At 34.1% G+C, this 24,567-nt stretch overlaps 1 protein-coding gene across 4 annotated transcripts; it reads right to left on the reverse strand.

Annotated features, from left to right (window-relative positions):
- Positions 1-3,222: 3,222 nt before the first annotated feature.
- LOC102610831 (protein MOR1) lies at positions 3,223-22,661 on the reverse strand. Of its 4 annotated transcripts, none has more exons than XM_006468343.4 (55): positions 22,320-22,661; positions 22,097-22,202; positions 21,888-22,011; positions 21,703-21,782; positions 21,417-21,594; positions 21,259-21,323; positions 20,601-20,683; positions 20,417-20,502; positions 20,134-20,247; positions 19,228-19,347; positions 18,047-18,149; positions 17,728-17,864; positions 17,312-17,377; positions 17,070-17,187; positions 16,932-16,972; positions 16,102-16,173; positions 15,892-15,993; positions 15,684-15,789; positions 13,734-13,846; positions 13,561-13,648; positions 13,264-13,364; positions 12,969-13,076; positions 12,771-12,876; positions 12,612-12,691; positions 12,383-12,529; positions 12,171-12,246; positions 11,879-12,003; positions 11,702-11,812; positions 11,473-11,622; positions 11,292-11,366; positions 11,114-11,195; positions 10,914-11,005; positions 10,731-10,832; positions 10,566-10,640; positions 10,384-10,479; positions 10,204-10,305; positions 9,109-9,210; positions 8,712-8,894; positions 8,521-8,632; positions 8,155-8,231; positions 7,997-8,076; positions 7,448-7,510; positions 7,204-7,330; positions 6,788-6,910; positions 6,565-6,642; positions 6,169-6,327; positions 5,916-6,074; positions 5,411-5,508; positions 5,078-5,234; positions 4,863-4,979; positions 4,528-4,623; positions 4,324-4,395; positions 4,162-4,234; positions 3,955-4,038; positions 3,223-3,869 (listed from the first exon to the last, which is right to left on the reverse strand). In XM_006468343.4, exons 1-55 carry the CDS (start codon positions 22,477-22,479, stop codon positions 3,595-3,597), a joined length of 5,925 nt encoding a protein of 1,974 aa, XP_006468406.2. In that variant the 5' UTR covers positions 22,480-22,661; the 3' UTR covers positions 3,223-3,594. The 4 variants fall into 4 exon arrangements, with proteins under 4 accessions (XP_006468406.2, XP_024950352.2, XP_006468404.2 ...); XM_025094584.2 differs by having other exon boundaries at positions 3,223-3,863; positions 22,320-22,660; XM_006468341.4 differs by having other exon boundaries at positions 3,955-4,234.
- Positions 22,662-24,567: the final 1,906 nt, after the last annotated feature.

The raw sequence follows: 24,567 nt of genomic DNA on the forward strand, positions 1-24,567 counted from the left end.
ATTATATTTTTCATTTTAAATTAATTTGTACATTCTTATCATCAAAACTTAAATATTGGACATAATTATCTATTTCTATTTTTTTTGTGGAAAGGATAAACATATACACATTATTTTAGTTATAAAATTTTATATAGATTTAGCATTTCAAAAGTGTAAATGTGTCAAATATTTGTAGACATGTATATTTTAAAATATCTATATCATATATTATTTACATATGTACAATTAAAACTTCAATAGTATAAATGTGTAATATTTTAGTAAATATGTATATTTTATAATAATGAAATATGTATGTGTGTGTGTGTGTGTCAAATAGTGTGTAAATGTTTAATGTAAATTTTATTAAGTATATAAATATTAAGTGAGTTATTGAGTAATTCGTTTATTTTTCGTGTTAGGTTATGATCAAAATATTTTGATACGATTATTAAATAAATTATATTTGGGTCGACCTAAATTTGATGCGACAAAAACTGACCCTGCGACCCGTTTTGCCAACTCAACCCGTGAACCATGAAACAAACATCCGAACCCAAGTAAATATATAAAAATAACTGACCATCAAATTTATGATACTTGTTTCCTGTACTGCTTTTCCTCGCCAATTTTCAATCATAACCTGTTGCCATGATGATGAAAGAGCAGCATTGTTAAGCTTCAAATCACAGCTTAATGATCCTTTAAACAGGGAAGGCCAAAACTGCTGCAAGGGGCATGGAATTCGCTGTTCAGAGTCACTCCATGTTATGGCTATCATTTATCAATCTGGGGAACCCGAATTCTGATGAATACAAATTAATTTGTTAATAAAATTCAGAACTCGTTCACATCTCCGACTCCACATCTACAGCCATTACTGGTATTATCTCTTCATCTCTATTTTCCCTTGGCCGTCTTCACCGCCTTGACCTCAGCTTCAACAACTTCATACCTTTAGTGAAAGAAATGGAACAAGAACATACGTTAGGTCAAGTCCCTCCAAAATATTCACCCTCCCCTTTATTTTTCTCAAAACTCTGACACCTGCATGTGCAACATGCATAATGCTATACGGTACAACCTTTATAAATTAATACTCAATAAATTAATATCTCTATTATGTAATAAATTTTCACGGTTCCGTTGGTCCAATAGACTAAACTAATAATTTCATCAAATATGACTCTGTTATTACTTGTTTACATAGTGAATGACTTTATTTTGAACATCTTTCAAATGAAAAGCAATTGTAAAAGTTCAAGTAATTTAAAATGAAATAAAAGAAGACTTAGTGTTTGTTCATATAAAGATTATTTTAGTCCAATTTATTGAACACATTTAATTAAGTTAATTAACATGAATACTATCTAATTAAGTACATAGATAAATACAATGTATTTATTTTTTTGGTTAAATGCTTAGTTAAATACATTGAATATAACATGAATTAACTTATTTTTAATCTAATTCATTGAATACATTTAATTAAGTTAATGGAACATCAATATTATTGAATGAAGTAGACATGTTATTATTTTGGTTATTTGAATGTATAGTTTAATTCATATTCAATATTGGTAAAATATATTGAATATTTAGTTATTAAATGTATGTTAATTGAATTGTAAATAACTTTATAAATTAATAAATTATTAATTTATGAATTAATTAATAAGTTATTAATTTATCGATTATTTAATATCTCTTTTAATTAATAGATTCTATATGGTCCTAATCCTATTAATTTATAGATGTTCTACTACACTTAATTAAGATTCACAGTGGTCGTTTGTTTTTCTAACTCAATGACTTAATTGACTTTGTTTTTTTTTTTTCAACTTAATGAGAATTATCAGTCATTAAATTATTAAGTTGTAAACCAAATTTTTACAAATCTGAAATGCCTGAATAACATTATTACAACATATTATCTAAAATATCCCTATTCGAATTAATTTATTTTCATATTTACCTTAATAAAACCTATGAATTAGCATTACTATTCGATTCTAAAACTTGTGATAATAGTAGGAGATTATTTTTATTTTTATCTTTTAATTTTCTTCAAACTAACATAATTTATCTTTATAAATTTTATGAATATTTTTCGTATAAAACATCATAAACGACAATAAAATTGATTAATATATTCTAGTTTAGAATATAAAAGAGTTGTATTCTTTTGAACGTAGTGTATATTATTTTATCATGATCTTTGAACATTAAAAATAAGGTCGCGAATGTAAAATTACTTAATTTTAGATTTTTTAAGTTGGAAAAAAAAATTTTTAGCACTTATTTTCAGAGATTCAAATAAAAAAATAAATATATCATTCAAATTGGATATTTAGGTATCATCAAAACTATTCAGATTATTGGTATGTTTACTTACGAGGAAAGGGAATGTGAATCAAAATATGGGAGTGATTATTGTGTTTACGCACAAATTTTCTTAAAAAAATAAGAATCAAGTGTGTAAAACTCACAAACTATTGGAAATGAAAAATAGGATTATGATTCTTGGGAGTTAAGAATCAGAATCCCATTCTCAAAATTTTTCATTTTACCTTTACTAAATTTTTAAAATGCACAAATTGTCCTAATTGAAAAATTATAAAATTGAAAATACAAAAACGCAATTCCCAAATCATGTCAATCACCCTTCCGCGTCAATCTTGCGCAGCACCTATCAAAATCGCGTTGCTGGCCTTAATGCAACGCCAACAGCAGGAATCAATCGACAGCCGCTTGTCGATCTTACTAGAAATATCAAACTAGCAACAACAGCAACAATTTACCGATTACCAATGATGTGATGATGGATATTATTATTGGTATCATGAATAACTACCATTATTATTATTATTATTATTATTATTATTATTACAGCAATAAGGATATTTTATTTATTGAAACAATCTATTTCAATTTTAAAACAAAACAAATACGTTAATAGGAATACAATTCATTTTGATTCTTATTATTAATATGAATAACCACCATTATTTTAATTCTTATTACTCGTTTTCAATCCAACCAATTCCCATTAACAATCAGTAAACACAGTAGACATACCATTAGATTTGAAATTCAATATCCAATTTTGGCACGAGTTTGTTTTGCAAGTTCGTAAAGCAATTTTGCATTTGCACAATACAGTGTCCCTCCAATAGGGTTAAAAATCACCCAGTATCTGGGAATTTTGAAATAAAAGCTCATATCAGGACCTATACAAGCTAAAACAGAAGAGAATTTCATGCAATAACTATAACATACAGAACAAAGCAAAACTGGCACAGCGCTATCTGTGAAATGTATACATCGGAATAATTTGAAGCTTTTCAGACACTGGCTAGATGAGCTAAAGGACAATTATTTAATTACAATATACAAACAGTAAATTGTAGCGCACACAAATGCACTACACTACACAAATAACTAACTGCAGGAGGTCAGTGTGCTCTTACCAAAACTCTGCCACAACATTCAAGAAAAGAATAGTATGCGAGATGTACATACGGCGTGGCAACAGCACACTCCACTCTGCTCCTTTTCCATTTACAAGAATGGCATTTAACTCTCAAGTCTGCAACTCATATTATTGTTGAATTAAAGGGGTTCAATTGTCCCACTTTTTAGTCTTTCCATTCGGGCTTGAAGTCCTGACAATGCCTTCTCATCCATAGGGAGAACAGACCCCTGGGCAGGATTCTCCACACTAGCACGGTCTGAGGAACGGCTTTGACTAGAGAGTCCGTTATTTACATTATCATTCATGTTTATCAAAGGCCTGTTTCCAGGATCCGGATTTCCAGCAGCTGCAGCCAATTGCATGCTCTTCATTCTTTCTCTAATGGCATCTAGTGTCCCACTGGTTACTGCAACTTCCACAATGACTTTTAAACTTAGGTATGTCCTAATTTGTATTAAAAAAAGAAAAGCCAAAAACATAGACATCAGGTACAATACCTCCAAATCTCTCATTTCGTTGGTCACTCAATGGATTCTCGGGGGGAAGAACTTTTGAAGCAATGGCACCACCGATCCTGTTGTCTTCAGTGTATGAAGGCGGTAAATTAAAGTTTGTTGGCTCCGATTTTACATTCATTGATTTAGCATCATTCATTGAATTTGTATGTACTGGAGATAAAGGTGCAAATTCAGGGGAAGAAACACCTAAAGCTGCTGGAGGCGGGGTTGCCATTGGCACACTAGAAGGTGTCCTCCCAGCTGCTGCATTCTTCTCCATCTGAAGCATAAAATATAAGTATCTATTACTACGCTCTTCCTTCTAAACCATGTAATATGTACATTTTAGTTTAAATGACAAATACAAACCTGAGCTAAGCCATCCCTGATGTAAGTGCGGAATGCCTCACTAGCATTTTGGAGCTGAGCAAATATGTCAACCTGAAATAAATGTTACAAAACAAAGTTTGAAATAATAAATACATAAAAATGATAAATCAAACAAAACCTAAGTGGTTCACAAAAACAACTCATTAGCATCTCAAAATCAGCAACTCAAACACAATTATTTACCTTTGGGTATAGTTGAGTAATGCGATATAGTTCATATAGACCAATAGTGCATGTCTGCTTGTCCCCAATTTTCTTGAATATTGCAGCAAGCTCTTGCTGCAGATAGAGTATATCCAAGAGGTATTAGCAGAAAAACAATGAATAAAAGTGCAAAAAGATAGATTAGCTTCAACAGTTGAAAAGTTAAAGATAAAAAATGGAACGGATAAACAAAAGGAACGAGAAAAAAGGTGTTGGGAAAAAAAAATAACCACGATAAATAAATACCATTGTCCAAGAATGATATCGTCTTGAAAAATAAAACAATTATTAAAGATGAAACTATAAAATGATACCTTCAACTGGGCATCAGCCGAATTTGTGGCAGATGTTGGATTGTTGGCTGCTGAATCACCCCAATGAGTTTGGCCCCCAGGACCAGTTGATGTCAACATTCTTGCTGCTGCTAAAGTCTGAAAATATAGAAAAATGTTATCAAAATAAGGGGGTAAAAAGCCTGAAATTTAACCAAAACAAACCAGTGAAGTTTATTGTTTGCTCAATTTACTACCTCAAGATTAAGATCAATATAAGCAAGAATAATTGGCTGAGGTTTCATGTCTATAGGAACCATTGACAGGTGACCCTTGATTGCAGCTCCACGAAGTTTAACAAGTTCATGAAGAACTGTTTTGACCATACGCAATGGTTTGTCATCAGCTCCAGCTCTTTCGGAATTCATATTACAAAAGGTAAAGAAACCAGTTAATCATCCAGTGCAAAGAGATTGAGATAACAACCAACTGCACCAAACAGTTGTCTACCCCCTTTTCCACAAAGGAAAACAAAAGTAAACAGGCACCTTATTCACCCCACAAAAGGGGAAAAAAAAAAAAAAACATACCTTCTCCTAATTTCTTCCATTCCCAATTCCTGCAAGTATACATGAATGCTTTGAAGGATTCGGTCGAGATCAACATCATATATAGTGCTTTGAAGAACCTGTGGCAAAGGGTAGCAATTTATCACATTTTCAAGTTTCAACCATATGGCACTGAAAAATCAACACTGACATTCATGTGCCAACTCATGGAAATTTCTCCACTCTATCCATGAAGTAGTTAAACTTATTATTATTATTTTTTTAAATGTAAATTCAAAGAACTAACTCAATTTGTCACTAGTCATCTTACATAGATTGTATTGTGGTATGGACACAACTTGCCCTACCAATTGACATGTTCAATAGTGTTTGTTATGTCTATACAATTACTGCCTCGATCCCCAAAAGTTGTTAACCATTTATCAAAAAGAAGGAAAAGGATATATATAAGTTCAAACAATGAACTCAATTTGTCAGATGAATTTCCAGAATCCAAAGTAATGAAGCACCAACAGCGAAAACTTACCTTTGTCAATTTGATGAGACATTTTACAACCAGATCGGAGAAACGCTGGTTTCTGGCAGCAAAGCTCTCATTAGATGCAGGTGAAGGCCACCTTGAGGGATCTAACGGACGCAAGAGATTAATCAGGACAACAAAAGATGAAGTTCGATCTGCATTATCCTGTACAAACAATCGCCAGTTGCTTAAGCAAGAAACACGGAGAAACTATGCACTATTACGTAAAAAATAGAAACCATTTTCGGGTAAACTTTACCAGAATCTTAAGCATCAACACATTTAAAGCTTTCAAAAGTTGACTGCCATCATCCATATGAGGTACTCTTTCATCTAAAAGCCAAAGTAGAAGCTCAGTAATAAGACTGTCCAGAGTACTCTCCTGAACAGCATAAGCAAGCCTTTTATTTTGAAATGTCTGCAGCAAAGTTCATATGGTTAGTATGTTGCAATGAATGGTGTTTAACTGCTGATAAGATGAAGATAAAAGAGTTAAATAATACAAGTCAGAACATATTAGAAATGTAACAGCTGAAATCATATATCTACAAATGTAATAGCTGCATAAATTTCAGTACCTCTTTTTGCCTATAATTCTTTGGAACCTAAACAGCAGCATTAAAAAAAAAAAAAAAAAAAAGGATTGCAAACTTACCTGCATAAGCGTGTTAAGAACATATTTACAAGACCTTGATGATGCCCCCGTCAAACTGAAGTCAAATGTTTTGGCTACCTAGCAGTGAAAAGAAGACAAAGTTAATTTTCCAAAAGAATAAGGATTTTTGTATTGAGATATTTAATGCCTATATGAGGAAGAAGGAAAGTTGAAAGGGAGAAGAAGACCCAAATTATTTTAAATGAACAGTAATTTTGATTACCTTATTAGCTAAGCATGAAACAAGTCTATCAGCATCCTTCACAAGTTCGTCCATTACACTACCTTCTGGATCATTGGTGGCCTGTGCCAACTCATGGCACACAACTTTCATCCCTTCAACAGACTGCAACAGGTTAAAATGTAAAATGTAAAATGTTAAATTTGGAACAGTTTTCTTTGTCTGCCCACTGGCCATTACTTAAGTGTATGTGTGTGTCTTTGTAGATGTGCCAGCCCATTACACCAAGAAAAAAAGCCCAAACAAGCCACATTTCTAATAAATCAGACTCCAAATCAATATATAGCAGTCTAAAACTAATGACAAGGCTTTTCTTAGTGGTTGATAACACTGACCACATTTAAAAAATGGAGATGTAGTGGAAAAAAGAAAAAAAAGGGCCAATGTAGGTTGGAAACCTGCTCAGGTGAACCGAAAGAAATAATATCCAGGGCTTCATTCCAGTCTGTAGGGCCACTGACACTGGCAAGAGCACGAGGCATTATACTTCTCTCCACATGAAGCTCAGAATGGCCATAGTTTCTCCTGGAACAGTGATGCTATCAATCTCATAAGCTAGAAGTGCATACGACCACGATGGTTGCATCCTTATGGAAATGCAACATACGCATGCCAAACCAAAAAAAAAGAAAAAGAATAAACCTCATCAATGTTGGGCCAGAAACAGATTGTGAAACATCCCCACTTTGCTCCGCTATATCAGACCTGGAAATCAAAACACAAAAATTCACCAGTTCAAACTAAGCAAAGTTTTGGTAATATAAAACTTATTCTAACATGATTTCAAAAGTTAAACAAGGCAAACTCTCAGCAATACAAACTTATTATTATATGACTTCACGGACTAGACTATCCTTTGGGGATAGCCTCATTTGTCTTTGTTTATTTCACATTTGATTATACAAGAAACAAAAATAACTGAAGTAGACCAATACAGCATCATAAAAAGATGACCAGTTAAAGCTTTTCTGAAAGCATGATGACCACTTAAGCTTTTCTACAAAGCATCAACAGCTTTAGGCAAGACAAGGTGATCATCATGGAAAAAAATTGTACCCAAAAAACCTCATTTTACATACAATCATCTAGCTGCAGCATATAAAAGAAACATGCTGGCGAAAGCAAAGAAATAAAGTTGTGCTGTACTATGATAAGTACATCAGCTGCACAACTATTAGATATAACACTCACCCATTTTCCCTGACAGAACGCCTTAAAGCAGCTCTTGCTTCTCCTGGTTTACCTTCCTTCTTTTTCTCCATCTCTCGAACCTAACATAATGCAGCATTGTGAAAAAAATGAAAACAAACCAGAAACAGAAATGGGTAGAAACACCAAGGTAATCTGACCTTCCACTTAAATCTATCATCTAACATGCTTTTCTGAGCATCCGTTAGCTTGCCAACATATCTCCATATATCCTCACCTGGGAAAGAGTTGGGTAAAAGAGAAATTAACAAAGCCAACAACAAATGGTGAGAATACTAAAGCAATCCACACCTGCCTTAACAAATGGTAACAAATTTAAAAAGAATTTAAATTTTGCAGAAGCAAAAACCCTCTCATAAAAAATATGATCACTCCTTCAAATAATGCAATTCTCAAAACCGAGAATTGCATGACCCAACAAATTAAAAATAATAAAGACAGGCCAGTAATCTAGAGGCAGCATTGTACAGTTTCAAAGCTTTTTCTATACAAAAAGTATGACACACCTAGAATCTTGTAACCGGTAGCTAACGTATTTAGAGCAGCTTTTCTAATTTCACCATCACGTTCCGCTGTCAAACTTGCAACAATTTGCAAAGATTTTAATTGTCCACTGATCTGTTAAAAAAGGAATAAATATAAGTTTTCCAGAAAAAAATCAAGAGAATTAGAAACAGATAAAACATCCTTCTTGCACCTCGGCCCCATGATGATCGATCAAGAATCCAACAAGGTCAACGCATTCTATTCGAGTACGGTTGTTTTTTGAACGCAAACCCTCCAAAATATAGGGAAGTGTTTTTGTTGCAGAATAAAAGTTGACAATTTGTTTTGTCAGTTCCCGCATTTTTTCTCTAACTTTCTCAATGTTGTGCCCCGACTGCAGCACAAGAATACAAAACTTAGCAAATGGACCAAATTGGAAACAATTAGACCCATGTTTAACAGTTCCAAAGAACAAAGGTAGCGTTCAAAATCTCAAAGGGGAAAAATGCATGGATCTAATTCCATCCAAAATACTCAAAAGCAAAATCTCTCAAATACAAAACAGCAACAACCATCAAAAAGTCATGTTATCAGATATTCAAATACACCTTTTCTACCAAACAGGGAAGAAATACAGCAGCTTCTGATTCAGTCAGAGAATAGCCTTCATCTCTTAAAGTGTCAAAAAGTTCAGGGAGAAACTCCAACACCTGTTTATTCCAAAAGATCATGAAAAGTTGTTATAACTAACAATGGAACACGTTTGTGAAGGGAAAAATCCCTTCTCATCCCTAGGGTTTCATGCAATAGCCCATTTCATCCCTACTTTTTAAACAATAACTCAAAACATACTTCTATTAACTCACTGTTAATTAAATGCCGTTTGTTAGTTATTCATTGAGGGTAAAAAATGATTCTCCATTAAAGAGAAAATTAGAAAAAATAAATAAAAGTTGATATATAACTAAAAATGATGTTTATCTAATCCCACTAAACAAGAAATACCCCAAAAGATGAAAACTTCTATTTCAAGCAAATATTTTGCACTTCTCTCTATTTTGGCGGCATGAAAACCCTATAAACCCTAGATTTAAGTACCAAAAATAATCACAATTTTCATATTCGTATAAGTATACTCTCTAATTGCACTGTAAGCCGACTTGGGGAGACAATGGTAAGGACTTGGGGAGACAATAATGGTCAAAGAAGAGTGGTGGCAAATCTCAAAATAAAAATTGGTTAAAGATTAAGAAGATTTTCAGCACATGCAAGCACATAAAAATTGGTTGTATTTTTGAGTTTTTCTTCCAATGATTTAAAGATATTGTGCTAATTACAATTTGTTGCTTATGGCGATTATCTAGTGGCTATATCAAACTACTTCATCGTTGATTTCATTTAAGCAAAAATTAATGAATTTTGCATATTTCGTAGTGTTATTTAATTGTGCAAAAAAATTATTTTAATATAGTTTGTACCACTTTAATAAAAAAAATCATATTTTGCCCTCAATGAATTACTAGTTAACAGCATTAAACTAACGGTGAGTTAGCGGAAGGATGTTTTGGGATATTATTTAAAAAGTAGGGACGAAATAGGCTATTGCATGAAACTCTAGGGATGAAAAGGGCTTTTTCCCCGTTTGTAAATGCTGAAGAACTAGAAAATAATAAAAAGCCTCTGAAGCAAGAAACTAAGTATACCTTCAGCAGACATGTAGTGTTAGACTTGCAGAACTGCAAAACGAACCATCTCAACAGAATATCCAAAACTTCAATAATGTCCTTTCGGATGGATGGAAGTGCCTGCAAGTAAAAATTATTATAAGTTAATATATTGATAATTTGAAGTGAACTCAAGTGGCAGGAATGTGAGCATCACACCTTCTGTAGCATCTCAAGCCCATCAACCTGCTTCTTAAAATCTGTGCTCAGTAGACGCCTATGCAAATCCTCTCTGAAATACTTCATCATGTCATTCTGCAAGAAAATGAAATCTAGATCCATCACTGTTCACTTCTAAAAGAAGAAGCAGAGATATAATCATAAATACATTTAATATAAACCTCAAGCTCTTGAATTTGCTCTATCCGTGGGTCCTCAAACTTAAATCTGCGAACAACCATTCTCTCCCTATCCTCCTGTACATAAATAAGTAAGAATGAAAGATGCTCCATCAATATATTTACTTCATACAACGATGAATGCTTCATATGTCACTCAAACTGTACCTTATTTGAGTCCTTAACATTTAACAAAGCCTGTGACTGAACAGCAAAATCTTGGACGGACATAATTGACTCTGGCCTTGCACCCTTGGTTGGAATGACTCTCTTTCCAAGACATTAAAACACAAAAATTCAATATCTTCATTACATTCGGAAAATGTTGAAACTCAAGCATGGAAAACTTACCGAAGATATAGCCCTGTTTCCATGCTTAGACACACCATTAGAAGCAGATTTTGGAACCTTTGAGCTGCTCTTTGAAGTTGGACCCATAGAAACTGCTCTTGCAGATTCAAACGATATCAAGGAAAGAAAAAACATAAGACAGAAGGTAAAGGAAAAATGAGGGGAACAATAAAAGAGAGCCGAGTAACAAAAGAAGAGACCTTGGGATGCCCCATTAAGTTTTATTCTTTCAAGGATAAGAGCTAAAGCTGGCCCTTGAATATCCTTAAGATTCTTTTCAATCTGGAAAACAGGCACACCAAGAAGAAATTATGTTCAACCAATAATCAAAACTCATTTGAATGAGAAAATGTACCAGAAAATTAATAGCACACATACTGTTTCTTGTCCACCAGCTCTTAAAATTTCCACAATACATGCTTCAGCAGCTTTTCGAACATCTGAAGATTTATCCTAATAAAAATTTCCAGAAAGTAAGGTTATTCAGAAGGAAAACATAATCAGTAATGTGACATGCAAATTTTGTACTTGGTAAAAAGAAAATTTGGTCAAGTATTACCGTCATGGCAATACTAGCTGGTTTCAGCAGATGTGCAGCATCTGGAAAACCGCTTAGTCCAGTGAGTTGCTTTGACAACCAATCAAAAAGATCCTTGCGCCCTTCCGCACCAAGCTTAGCATCAGTCAGTGCTGTTGTAACATATGGAACCTACAATAACAGAATTACCATGAAACCTGCCAATAAGAGATCAAAATTGCCCCAAATACAGATATGATAAAACAGTTACCATTTTATCAAGATGAACAGCAGCAAGCCAAGCATCTAACACAGTCAAAGTACATTCTCTCATATGCTTCTTATTGTCACCGAGACATTTCAAGATATCTGACAAAACGCCCTGCAAGAAAACATTTTATGCTTATTCACTTCCAAGCTTCAAATTTACAATTGCATGACCACAAACCTTGCTTGACTTCTCAACAGCAGGACCCATGGCAGAAGCAACAGCCCCAAGAGTGATCAAAGTTGCCATTACTAAATTTTTGTTGCTGTCGTATAGACGTCCTCTAAGACCACCAAATAACTCCCCTGACAATCAAATAAAAGGAACAATAATGGGCTGATTGAAAATGTTCATAAAAGAGAACGACAAGGATATGTTCATTTATAATAACAAAAAATAATAATAATCAAACTGATCCCAGTTATTAAAGCTCACGGTGCATAATCCAAATGATCCCAAATATTAAAGTTACCAGTTCCAGCAGGTTGAATGCGCTTATTAGCCTCCTCCAGAATTTTATTAACAGCTTCAATTGATTCCAGACGAACCTGGGAAAAGAAGGAAAGGAAAAAAAACACACAAATCAGAATTATTCAAAACCAACAACTGCACCATCCACAAACAACATTGGCAGCAAACATGAACAACATATCAAGCTAGCTTTGTGCAAGTAAGCAACCAGACCTTCCAATCAGGGCTTTCCAAGCTCTTCACTAAAGTAGGTGTAAACTTTCCACTAATATCTTCACGCGGCAGGCCATCTGACCCGCCAGAAGACACAGATGAAGTGGATTCAGAAGCCCTAACAGTTTTCTTAGGAACTACAGTACCCTGAATATAGTATAGGAATGGAGTCAGTATTCTACAAAAGTAGACACTTACATGCAACAATATAACCAATAAATTGCTATACCTCGAAAGGATTTTTTTCATATTCAGCATCAAGTGCACTAAGCAGAGCAGGTTTGACATCAGCCAGAAAGCCCTTGATGTCTGCAAAATAGAAAAGTCTTAAGAATCTTAAAGATGAAACTAAACCAGATGTAGAATTCCACATAAAATGAGTAGTCACCTGGACCAACAAATTTATGCAGAGCACCCAAAAGCTTAATTGTAGCATTTCTTGTTGCTGCAGCACTTGACTGGAGACCAGTATCTTTACAAAAATCAATTAAATCCTGCAAACAAATCACATAAAATTAATTACAGCAACTGAGTGTCAAATTGTAAAAATAACAAAGAAGGAAAGTCAAGGAATGACCGGAAAAACCTTAAGTTTTAAATGTGATACACCAAAGTCCTCAACAGCTGAAACCATCCAGAGAATTCCCTCGCTAAGAACCTTAGGATTCTTGTGGTCTTTCATGATCTTGTAAAGCTATAATAAAATAACAAATTAACACATAAATAAACTTTCTATAAAATATTAAGACTGTAAGTTTAAAACAAAAACACGGATGAAAGGACATTATTCATGTCTGCTTCACAGACCACTTACTGCAAATAAAATCTCTATAGAAGATACTAATGAACAGATAACAATAAAATGGTTCGATAGTACTTACTCTTTCAAAAATAAATCCCGGGCCTACTGCTTCAGAGAATGTAGTAAGGCACTTCATGGCATGAGCGCGGGTCTTGATATCTGCAACCCGTTCGCTTATACCTGTTTATTACGCAAAACAAGACCAGCTAAGGATGAAGAAAAAGGGACAATAAAAGCATCTTTGCTGTCACAAGAAAAATAAGCACAATCAGCTAAAAGACTCCTGCCAGTCCACATGTGGTGGATCTGTGCACCCCAGATATCTAAGTGCGCTATCGAACTTGAAATAAGAGAACATGTATCTGAGAATACCCACCCAGAAGACAGAGAACAACACATTTCTTGGGAAATTTAGTTGCAGTGGCAGCTAGGTAATTAATAACTTCAATAACCTGTTGCTGAACCTGCATCATTATTCAAGACATTAAAAAGAAAAAAAATTGAAAGAGATCAGTGTACTCCATGAGAAAAAGCCAAACCTTTACATACCTGAACATTTTTCTCACTCCAACCGGGAAGCATGCATACCAAACGAACCAAAATCTCCACAGACTGGTCAAGGTTTTGTACAGCTTCAACTTGCTGTCTAAGAGATGATATTGCTGCAACCATGGAAGATATAGATTCAATAATACAATTTGATAAACAACTTTGGAAGAACATTCCAAGAAGAAACTGTACATTTACATGAAAGCACAAGCCAAATAAAGAGGCTGTTAAAAAACTCAACAAAACTCAACAACTATTGAGTCAACCAATTTACCACTTTTTAAGACTAACATAACATGAAAACATTAACATCATATTGCAGGCATTCAATACTTAGAGCTATTGAGAAAACTCTGCCACTAAAAGCTTTTCTAATTCCAAGAGTTAACCTCTGAAACTATTTTCTCAAAATCTTCCTATAGATAATCTTATCCTGTTAAGCAGATTACAATTCTTCTACTACATTTTCATTTCCTTCATCAGATGGTTATAATTAACACTGCTAAAATCAAAAAGCAACACAAAAAATTGCTTCTGCAGTGCTTTCAAATGCATGGTACACAACAAAAGAAAACCCACAGGCCACAATCAACATATGGAGGTAAACAATGGTGCCATCCCATCAAGGTCAAAGGTCAGGCCATACATGAGCAGGGCCAACAGTACTTCAGCTTAAAATCTCTTAGAGCCATTCGCTCCAGAAAATACATAACGCAGGCATGGTTACCACAATTAACAGACAATTTTGACAACCGTGCTATACAGTCATTCTAGTTTAAGTACGTCACATGGACAGTAAACCACCACATAGCACATGCACGGAGTATATCAGTGTTTGATGAGAGAAGGGTTCAACACAAATTCTCACCACCCAAACTTTTATAAATTGTTTAAAATGTAATCCTAACTATACTCTATGAGCTTCGCAACATCTATATCTAAAGGTACATCCTAAGTGATCAATACATATTCTACTACTCACATAACAATCAGAAAAACTCATATGACAGGTTAAAAAGATATGGGCGGTTTAGAAGCCCTCTAAAATTACACTTAATTTTGCACTAATTATAGACCTTTAGATTAAAAGCTTATCAAAGATCAGGATTTAATGGATTAAACGACATTAATTATTTTAGTTTTATCATTAATGCACACTTTCTCTCTCCTCTCATCCATATGCGTCCCCAATGTTTTCTAACATCTTCCACTCTCTACCATCAACATCTTTTCTCCTCTTTACTGCCATTTTTCATCTACCCCCTTATTTTTTATTTTGTTATTTAATCTCTCTTAATAATTGGTAGATTAGAAAGTATTGATAGATTTACTCTAAAATTTTATAGATTCAGATTCAAAGATGTGTAACATACATATTTCAGTTCAAAAAAATAACGAAAATCACTTACTCATTTGCGATTTCCCTTGATCAAAAAGAAGGTTACTTCCGCTATCTCTATTTATATTGGTCACATATCCACCTGAATTTTTTTCTTTTTTTGTAGTTTTGCGGGGAATAAATTTTATATTACTAATTTTTACTTTTTATTCAAAGACAGTTGCATTTGGACAAAACTGCGAGAGAAATCAATTGATAAAACAAGAGATGAAGAAAAAATAAAGTTAGAAGGAAAACAAACATTGACGAATGATAAGCAAGGGAGAAAGAGAGCGAGCACAATAACACTTAACCTATGATAAAATTCCATGTCATCAATCAATTAAATCCAAACCATTGATAAGCTATTACCCTAAAGGTCTAAAACCAGTGTAAAATTAAGTTTAATTTTAGGGGGCGCCTGGTCCCCGCTAGAAAGATATATGAATAGAGAACTTGCAACCATGGAATTGAGAAGGAAGGAAATCCATCAGATTCACTTAAGAAGAAAAATGCCAACTGTAGAGCGCGTAAAATTCTATTTTATTTAAGTGAGAGAAATAATAAGCAACCTTCAAGGCGTTCTTTCCAAACAGCGCTCTTCAACTGTCCTACTGTATCTGCCGGTATAAGGGATCCTAATCTGCTTTCAATCTCTTCAAGACTCATTTCTGAAGGCTGCAACAATTAAACAGACCAGAGAAATTGAAGATGTTAAGATCACTTATCATCAGGGCCAATAAAAGTTACAGAGCCATGGTAGACAGATAATAGGTTCACCTCCACATCTTCAGGGGCTTCGGTTAATTTAGAAGTTTCTTGTTTGCCAGATCCATCTTTTTTGGCACTTGGTTTAACTGGACCTCCCTTCTTGCTAGCAGGCTGTCGGGAAGGGAAAAAAATAGCAAAATAGAATCCAAAGTCAAAAAATATTCACCCCTCCTGCCAAAACACTATGAACAAACATGTGTATGAAATACAAAAACTCACTGCTGCTGAAACAGGCCTCTTCCCACTAAGCATGCTTGCTGCTGACTTTCTAACAAACGAACTTTCTGAAGCCTGCATAAATTGGAATATATAATATTATAAAATCAAATAAATTGCTGGATAATTTAATGTCATGTGCAACACCACACTTGGACACTTAATTATTATTGATACTTTGAGTTTCTCCTTGGTAATCAGATAAAATTTCAAAATCTCAAAACATTTTTCTTCCCGCAGCTGGAATGCAACTGTTCAACATTACGATAACATGGACATTCAACTTTAAATCTAGATGAGAAAAATCAACCTCTTTACCTAATGTGATAAACATATTTCTCCCCTTACTTCAAATTTAGCACTGTATTCATTTCTGGAACTTATGGAACGGAAAAGGGATTTGCCACAAAACTAGAGAAACGAGGGAACACGCGGGATGTTTTTAAGCAATTAAATAGGTACTCACCACTAACATGACAGAAATCAAAGTCAACATTTCCTGATATAGATCCCACTGAGCATTTCAATTCTGCTCCACAAACATTGTGACATCTTTCCTACACATTTTAATTTTTAAGATATAGAAATCTTTGTTCCTAAGTAGACAACAGGCAATATACTAGTTTACCTTTTTTATTAGTTTTTTCAGTTTAACTCAAGGTAAATGCATGTCCAAATGTTGATACCTATCTTATCACACAATTGTTCAAGTAATAGCTACCACAAGACACATAATAAAAGACAATAATAAGGAAACACACTTTGTGAACCATATGAAAACTGTGGTAAAAACAAAGCGTAAACAGTAAACTGAAAAGAAAAGGCAAACACACCTCCACAGAGGGTACACTTCCACCAGAAGTTTGAACTCTAGCTGCCATTGCATGATAAACATAAGAAAAAAAATGACGTAAAATTCAAAACAGTAAACTAAGAGCAATTATTACTAGACAAAAAGAAAAGCAACGAACCTGAACTTGTACCAGTGGCCACATCACCTCCAGAACCCGCAATCATTTCAGAAAGCTTATTCCTTCTAACGTCATCAAGTTTCTCAATTGACCTCTCTAAAGGCCTCATGCCAACAGACTAAGAGAGAATCCACAAATATGGAAAAAGATTTATGATAGCGGAACTTAAATTTTTTTATAAGATGACAATGGGAGATAAATTTAAACCAACAAAATGCTGAATGCAAATTTGACAGTATTACCTTAGCTATTGCAGCCAGCACTGAAAAGGCTGCGTCCCTCACCTCAGGGGTTCCATCATTGAGACACTACAAAACTTAAATTGCTTAAATTACAAGTATTACATAATATATTACAAAAGGTAATAGCAGATGGTCCAGATTTCCAATAGTATACATGTACACAAGTATCAATCCACACAAAAAAAAATTTTTTTTTTGGGAGTTCCTAATATTAGCATGTTGCAAAAAAAACCCAAAATTGCTGGCCACAGGCTTCTACAGAACAGGATTAAAGATGTTTCAGCATTAATAAATCCATGGAAAAAGGTGCAAATAGATGTTTCAGCTTTCATAAATTGATGGGAAAAGGAGCAAAAGCACACAAAATATAGTTAAAAAAAATAGAAACAAGCCTCTTAAACAACGGATGCACTTACCTCCATACAAATTGGAACATAGTCCTTATGCACCTTGAGAACAGCAGCCTTGCTACTCGTTTCAATACAAAATGTCACCCAATTCAAAGTTAATGACCGCACAAGCGGAACTTTATTTTTCACTGATGTTTTAACATCTGCAATGAACAGCAGTCATTAAGCTGTTGAATACATTCACAAGAAGCCAACCATGTAGTGACAAGTACATATGGAAGACAAATAAATTCACATGGCCCAGAACTCTTACAAAAAGAAAATGTCCATATCAATTACCCTTTTGAGATCACAAAACACTAATTAGAATAGAAAGGAAACCTGCCTTCAACAACATCAACAAGATTTAAACATCCAGCCTTGTGCATTGCCTGGAGAGTTTGTGTAAGTGACTCCGCCACTGTAGGTTTTTTCTCTTTCAATTTTTCCTATATGAGAGAAAACTTGTTAGGACAACTAAATGCTTCATACACAAATACAATACATAGCAATTATTTGAAAGATGAAATTCATAAACATACTAATAAGTTAACCAATCAAAAAAACTTGATGAACCAGAATACTAATGACTCACACACAACAATTTTTCCTTGAGAAATAGAGAATAAATTTTCCTTTAGAAATAAGAAATAAACTGTTTTCCTTAAGAAATAAGAATAGAAAGGCAGGATGATGAGGGAATCAGGGATGGAGATGAAGGCCGGATTGGAGACCCTGACAAAGGTACAGGGGCATCATCTTCAGATTCCAGCGACTAATGAAAGCAACTCAGCTGTAAGAGAGTTACTGAGTTACTAGAAGTTTCTTTGTGGTAAGTTGGATTGTGCAGCACTATCTCTGTAATCAAACTTTAAAAAATGTTAACAGATGACTGTTCATAGCCATGTCCGCTGTATTAAAATTATATTGATGGATCATTGATGGCCCTTTAATTGGCCTGTAATCAATAAAAACAGTGGACTAACAATTCTTGGTTTAAAAACCTGTCAAATGATCCATTACTCTGTTGTCAAACATACATAAATATTCATGATGCAAAACTTCCATTCAATAAGGATACGAAATATCAGAGAAGTATAAAAACAATGAATGACACAGACTGCCAAAATAATAAAAATAATAAGGTGATTAAAATAGCAGCAGAGCTATTATTCAAGAAACCTAATACCATTCAACAAAGAACAGAAAATAGCTACCATTCTCAATGCATGCAAGCAGTAGACGTCAAAAATTTCTTTCAAAAAATGCAGCACAAGATAAATTAGAGCTGAGGTTTTCAAATGTTCTTATATGCTTAGGTCCATATATGGACAAGCCTATTGCATAATCAAAGGGAAACTTGTTGAAACAAAAAGGGCAGAGAGCGAAAAGGAGAAACAGAGACGGCCATAAAAATCCACTCAACATAATTTCTCATATATACCAGATAAAACTTATGAAGATGCAAATATACTGATACAAATATGTATCAAAGCGTGTGTGTACAAAACTACATATTGTACTCACAAGTAAAACTGGCAATAGAAAGCGTGAACTGCCAGAAAAATGGGTCCTTAGACCACGGGCAAGATTGCCAATAGCTTGAATTGCTTCAACAGCAACAGCAATGTTCACATCCGTAATAAGCTGCACAAATACACACAGTTAGAGATATGCTTGGTATAACAACTAACAACTGCATAACTGGCAATCCGACCACAAACAAGATTTGTATCAACATGCCAACATTAACATTCAAATTTCAATCAAAGGAACTCCACGTATATTAGAAAAATCGATCAAAGGCAGCTCTTTAAATTAATGCCAATAGCAATGTCCAACACACAATACTGTGTCAGAAAGCAATTCATCTATGGTCCATTGCCGACAAAATGCTGACTATACCTTATTGATAAGAGCCAAGATGTAACTTTCAAAAAGTGTCATCTCAGAGTGAACAATATAATATCACTGTGACAATATACTGTCGCTTTAAGGCAACATCATTTCAACCATTCATGGAATCATGAAAAACTTTGGGGGTCACTGAGAGAGAAGAAGCCACAGGGTTTAATATTAAGAGAGAACTGATCTGATTCTCAAATTGAATTCGACATAACAAGAATAAAAAATTAGAACAGGAAGTAATTATATTTTTAGATGTCCACTGGAGAGGCAAAAACAACTTTACACAGGCAGCAAAACTACACAAAAAGATGATAACTCATCTAAAATAACTATAGACCACAACTCAAGCCCCTGCAACTAAACTGTACGGGAATAACCATACCATTCCAACCACATACGAAAAATAAAATGCAAAAAGAAAAGCAGCGTACCAAAACAGCTCTATCCCCTAACAGAAATAATGGAAGACATCACATGGCGTCAAAGATAAAAACAAATTCACTTCAAGTAAGAAGCTCAGAAAACCTTCTTTAAAGTCCGACAAACTTCTGTAAAATCACCAGGTGCTATCCTTTTCGTGGAAGCTAGCTTGGTTAGCTCAGCAACGGCGTCCTTCCTTTCTGACCACTTGGTAGCTTTCTATAAGACAGAAAAATTGGCAAAAAATAAGCAAGAGAACAACAAATTGCATAACCAAAACATCATTAACAAGAGATTAACAGCAGATCAAAATTACATAAACAATGAAATGTAAAGATATATCAAGTACCAATGAACAACAATTGAAGGACAAAGAAAGAGTACTAACCACTCCTTCCCAAAATCCAGACTTCTCTAAAGGAGTCAGTATATCAACAGGATCGACAAGTTCATACTCATCTATCTCCGGAGGAACTGCAAAATTATTTAAAATAAAAAAGTATGAGGCACTACATTAGATTAACCATAAGAAAATAGCATATTCCACAGTCCCTAGATGCAAATGGCATTACCATCAGCTGTAGACTCTTCAGAAGGGCCTGGACCCACATCTTCAGAAATAAGTTCCTGCCCTAGCTCCTTATCTTGTTCAGCCCTAAAAATTATATATGTATTAATCCCACAGGGAATATGGCAAGACAGACCAACAAGATCATCTTAAGCAATCTTAAATATGATTACAATGTTGATACAGGGGCATCTACATAAAGTATATGTTGACAAATGCTATAATGGCTATGAGCGCTGTTCGTCTGAGAATGATTAAACACAATCAAAACAAATAACATCTTATGGATTTTAACTAAAATCAGATCTATACAAATGAGACAAAAAACATTTTATTTGGACCAATTGGCAGTATAGTGCATCACAAAGGGTTTACATTTGACAAGACCCAAATTCATCAGAACTCCTGGTTCACAAATATTAGCCATTGAAACTTTAGGTGGACTTAACACCAAATTATTGCAGGACATGGACTAGCATTCATGCTGCCTCAGGTAACTGAACAAACCAAGAAGGACGGGTAAAAAAATAGAAAGAAAGAAAAAGAAAACAGTTTGAATAAATATTCTGGAGTTCACAGCACTAACTGCATGACCTGAAATGATGGAAAAATTCTAATTACAGAAAACACAGAGAAAGTCTTCTAAAGAACAGGACACTGACCTTATCTTCCTAGTCGGCCTAGCTGTCCCCGACACATTTACAAGCTCAGCCTCCAGCTCTTTTTTCTACAAATTACAAAAGAACATATAATTCACTAACTACTTCCACATAAAAGGAAAGTTGCACAAAAATTATTTGTCAAATGAATATTCACATACCATAGTATCTCTCATCTTCTCAAACAATATTGTTTTTACAGGATCTTTCCCAATCCACCGGCAGAGCTCGAGTGTCAGTCCTTTAGAAGAAGCACGAACATTTTGATCTTGATGGTCAAAGAGCTCAGGAAGCATCTTCAGAATCCTCTTCGGAGGTATAATTTTCGCTCCAAATTCACTAATTAAAAATAATAAAACAGCATGACCCAGTTAGATTTAAAAAAGAAAAAGAAAAATTTCCAACAAGTTACGCATAGTTTGCACCAAAATTATCTCATGTGCAGACCTTAATGCTTGAAACATGACGTCAATAGCAGGCACAACTGCTTTGGCAACCTTGTTCTTTATTGCTTTCTCCATTACATCCTACAATTAAACAAAATTTACCTCATAGCTTTCATTCCATCCCAGGTCAATAAATGAAGAATGAAACCGCGTGCAATGTAAAGATTAGCAAAGGAAGAAGCGTACAAGAAAAACATCAACTGCCTCCAATTCAACCCAAAGCATAAACACCGCCTGAGCCTTCTCCACTGTCTTCGGCCTCCCCGTCAAGCATTTTGCCGCAATTGCATCACAAACTTCTTTGGCATATCTACAATGACAACATAACAACGTCAGTCAAAACTTTCCATTCATTTATATTTAAAATGATAAAAATAATTAAGCAGCAATTGCACCTTCCGGCATCCGCATCCGCTGCCTTTAAGTAAGCAATCAACGCATCAAGAGCCTTATCTTGTACCGGCGCATTCGAATCCGCAACAGTCTTCTTAAACAACGGACCTAACATCAACACAAAAGAATAAATAGAAGTAAAACGACAGCGCATCATTTCACAACCACAATGCTCAATGCGGATCCATACAAAAGTCAGATCTGAGACAATGAAACTAAACTGACCTAGTTCTCTGATGCGATTGTCCTTAGGATCAGTAATGGAGTCGCATAGAGCGGCCAAATCAATGTTAGCCTCGTTCCTAACTTTCCAATTCTTGTGCAGTAACCGATCTTCCCACGGTAATTTCTTCGCCTCTTTCAATAATTTCTCTTCTTCGGACATTTTCGCTTTGATCTAAGTTAATCTCGCAAATAACGAAATAAATTTAACTGAAGCTTTCTTTCTTTCTCTTTCAATTTTCTTTGATATTTTCTCGGCGAGTGCCGGCACTAGGAGATGGAAAGAGAGAGAAACCAAATGACAAAAATGAGGGTACTATATCTTTATCTCACGCTCTTTCTCTCTCTAAAACAAAAAGGGCAGAGAGAGAGACAGACGGGGTATTTTGGGTTGTACGTTTTGAACGAGAGTCATTCCCACGCTTCTATAAATGAGCGTGTTTCCACTGGCCAATCACTGGAGAATATCTGGAAATTCAAATTTGTTACGTCGAATTTGAGTTACTGGCGGTTTGTAATGGCGTTAAAGTTGGCGCGTGAGGTATGTGATTGTGGTTGAGCAGTGCAATGTTTTAGGTCCTAAGACGGGTCCCAGAGACACTTCAGAGAGGGAATAGAGTCGTCAGTTCTATATTAAATAAAAACTGAAAATTCAAAAAAAAAAAATGAAAACTGTATGATGATTCTTTATTAGCGATTCGGAGAAAATCTAATTTATTATTTGGTTTTGTCTTGATTTCGTAAATAAATAAACCATCAAACGGCCGTTAGATGGAACATCATATGCTTATCCTGGGCCTGATGATACCGAATCTAGACCTAAAAGTCACTTCGCCGGCAGGTTTTATTAGTTTATTCCTATTGCTGTTGTATGAAATTTACCTACCCTCATGGGAGATTTGAATAATGTCTGAATTCATATTATAATAATTTCGGCCTTAGACAATAATTCCGCATCCGCGCAATTTGAAAATTTTTAAAATTGGTTTCCGTTGGAATTTCATTTTTTTTCTCTGCCATTTAAGGGTATATAAATTATTGAGCCTAATTTGAAGCAGTAACTGGTCCATTTCTCTGTAACTAAGTTAGAATTAACAATACAAAAATGAGATAAAGAAACAAGTAAAACAAAAACAAAAATACTGAAGTTTAAAAGGACTTGTGTACGAATATTGAATGATATATTTACTTGTATTTTTTAATGTCTAAATATAAATGGTCTCCTATTTATATTTATGAATAAAAAATCATAAATATGTTTATTTAACATGTATGCTCTCATAAAGTAAAACATAAAATAATTAAATTTTATAGTTTAGGAAACAAAAACATTTTATAGAGATATTTTTGAAATATAACATTTACTTTTCATTGAGATTTTTTCCATTCAGATAAAAGTAACAAAATTTTACTTTTTTTCTATTCAGATATAAATATTCAAAAATTAGACATAAGTTACAAAAAATAAATAAGTAAATTTTAAAAAAGTTTTAAAATTAATAAAAATTTCAAACTTCATATATTTACAAAAACAAACCCTTAGTTTGCCATTAAATAAGCCAATATCATATCATATGTTAATTAACTATGAAATCATACGCAATTTATTAAGTTTCGATTTTAATATATATAAGAACCATTTACAATTTTGAAACAATAAACTCAAAACCAAACTTCTCAAAATTTGGACATTGGAAATATATTTGTGTAGATTATGGTTGTATTGCTTCTTTAAAGTAATGCACATACATATGCACACGGCAACTCTGTCATTTTTCTATTTCTTCAATATGTTATGATTCTTGAAAGTTCCTTTTTTTTTATTTAATTCATGCAACCTCATATTAGAGGCAAGAAAACCTGCTCAGCCCTGATCCACAATTTGTGTGGTTCACATGAGGGATGTATGTTACAATTATTGTAACTTAGAGGCTCCCAGTAAACTAGCTCTCAGTACTGAAAATCAATACCCAACTCTTGCCAAGCACAAGTACGGGCGTGACCCAAAAAATTCAAATCCCAAGTTTGTGCTTGGTTAAAATTTTTAATTTGAATAAATAACTTTTAAAAATAAAATAAAAATAATATATTACCATTTATAAACCCTAAACTCTCATTACACACAAAAGCCACCACCTCCACCCACCTCTAACTCTCTAAGCCAGTGCCTAGCAACCACAACACTCATTCCTATTCAAACACACAAAAAAACCTCAAATCTCAATCCGATAATAAATTAATATAAATATTT

Source organism: Citrus sinensis, chromosome 2, assembly GCF_022201045.2.
Source record: "Citrus sinensis cultivar Valencia sweet orange chromosome 2, DVS_A1.0, whole genome shotgun sequence".
In the NCBI taxonomy this organism is placed as follows: Eukaryota; Viridiplantae; Streptophyta; class Magnoliopsida; order Sapindales; family Rutaceae; genus Citrus; species Citrus sinensis.